A 1,942-nucleotide genomic window follows, 5' to 3' on the forward strand; every position below is an offset into this window, starting at 1 on the left:
TGACAACCCTAGCAGAAATTCAGAGAGCAAAATCCCATCCAAGACTGGTATTTAGGACTCGTCTAGAGTCCTAGACTGGTCCAGCGGGCGGGTATGTGGACCCCTTGTTTGCAGCCAATAACAGCCTCCTAGACTGGTATCAAGGACGGTAAAAAAAAAGAAAAAAAGACGGTGAGCCTCTTAAGTTAAAGCCAAAAGCCGTTCACATACCCGGCCGTTAGACTCAGCCGGGGCTCATCTTCTATACTCGTCCCAATACTCGTATCCCATATCCGTTATGGGACTATTGTTTGATTATTTAAATGCATTTTAATCCCTACATAAGATTGTTACAGTTTCAGAAAAAAAATGACTACAGAATAACACAAATTTCTTTATATTTAACATGAAATGACTGATAAATCCAGTTCGTCCTGGCAACATACCAACACGGCACAAATACTATCGCAAATCGTTTTCGCGTCGCGAAAACAATAGGCCGCCAATTAAACTAAGGGAAGGGTAATGGTTGGCGCGCGAAGCCCGATCTTGGTTGCCATGGCAACTCGGGAACAGGAAGGGTAAATTGCAGACGCGCGAAGCCCGATCCGGGTTGCCATAGCAACTCGGTAACAACTAGAAAGGCGCAATGTGGCCAACACGGCATGGCGAGGACACAGAAAAAAACATCTTTTAAGACATTTAAACAAGAAATTTGAAACTTATTCGATGGGTTTTTTGAAATCTCTTATGTTCTTTTCCAAGGCAGCAATTTTCGACTACATCTCAGCCTCGTAAATAGTACTAGGTACTGGCGCTTCAAAAGTTGGCTGGTCGCGCGAAGACCTAGCTGACTGAGCTTCAACGGGTGTTATGCTTCTTTCTTCGCGGTATTTCTCTCCACTTTTCTTTCTGCACGTCTTGATCTGTACTAATAAACAGTCAATCTCAATATTTTCTTCGTTTTTTTGTCGCGCCTTTGCGTTCGCAACGACTAAAATAAAAAGAAGGAAAATTAATTAATGAAATACAATGTAGCATTTCCATATACCTCCTAGAACTGAAATGAGGTTCATAAATATTGAGAGACCAGGCCGTCTATCGTCGCCGCGAGGAACTGCCTTCCACTGAAGTTTTTCGGCCAGCTGAGAAGAAATGAGAAAATTAAAACTATCTCTCAGGACTTTGCCTACAAGTGGATTTGCAGATATGTTTCTTACCGTTGTTTGTGAAGATGGAGGCACGTCATCATCCGACAAATATTGAAATTCTATACTGTTTGCGCTGCTGTGGCCCTTTGGTTCGCCACTCTTGCTACCTGAATTGTAAAATAGTTTAGAATTTTTAAGTTTGAAAATATCTTAATGTAATTACTTTGAATAATGTTGATGACGGAACTTGTTCTGGTTGCCGTAACAACTGTAGGCGGACTGGTGTCTTCACTGTCATCACCGTACCTCTTCCTTTTTTGTGAGACACGTTTTCCTTTCCCCCAAGTTCTTTCACAATCGGAAATGAAAGCCTCGGCTAAAAGACGACCAGCAGCTGCCTCTTTGACAACATGCTTTGTTGTCGTAAAACTCACTGCAATAACAACATGAAAATTAATTTTAGAGATTACAATATAATTGCAAGTAAAGTAAGTGAAACTTACCAGGCTTGTTCTCTGGATTCATAATATTATGAACATCGTATTCCAGCCAAGTATTGAATGGGTGGTGAAATCTTTTAAATGTTTCCGCCCCCCAACACGCAGGATTCAAATTGCCTTCTGATGTAGTACATGGTGGGTATAGCAAAAACTTGTGGTCCGTTGATAACCAGTAACAGGGCACAAAGCTGTAGAGACATAATGGATTGTTGTCACAGCCCTTTCTAAGGTTTGTACGATAAAGAATGAAGGCTCTTTGTATTTGGAAGGCTTGGTCTTTTCAGTATTTTCCTGTATCGTAACATATCTTCC

At 41.2% G+C, this 1,942-nt stretch overlaps 1 protein-coding gene across 1 annotated transcript; it reads right to left on the reverse strand.

Annotated features, from left to right (window-relative positions):
- Positions 1-973: 973 nt before the first annotated feature.
- Positions 974-1,655, reverse strand: LOC132087768 (uncharacterized). The gene is made up of 4 exons (XM_059494145.1): positions 1,634-1,655; positions 1,354-1,563; positions 1,200-1,297; positions 974-1,124 (listed from the first exon to the last, which is right to left on the reverse strand). Exons 1-4 carry the CDS (start codon positions 1,653-1,655, stop codon positions 999-1,001), a joined length of 456 nt encoding a protein of 151 aa, XP_059350128.1. The 3' UTR covers positions 974-998.
- Between the last annotated feature and the right edge of the window lie 287 nt (positions 1,656-1,942).

The sequence above is a fragment of the Daphnia carinata genome, chromosome 2, assembly GCF_022539665.2.
Source record: "Daphnia carinata strain CSIRO-1 chromosome 2, CSIRO_AGI_Dcar_HiC_V3, whole genome shotgun sequence".
NCBI classification, from domain to species: domain Eukaryota; kingdom Metazoa; phylum Arthropoda; class Branchiopoda; order Diplostraca; family Daphniidae; genus Daphnia; species Daphnia carinata.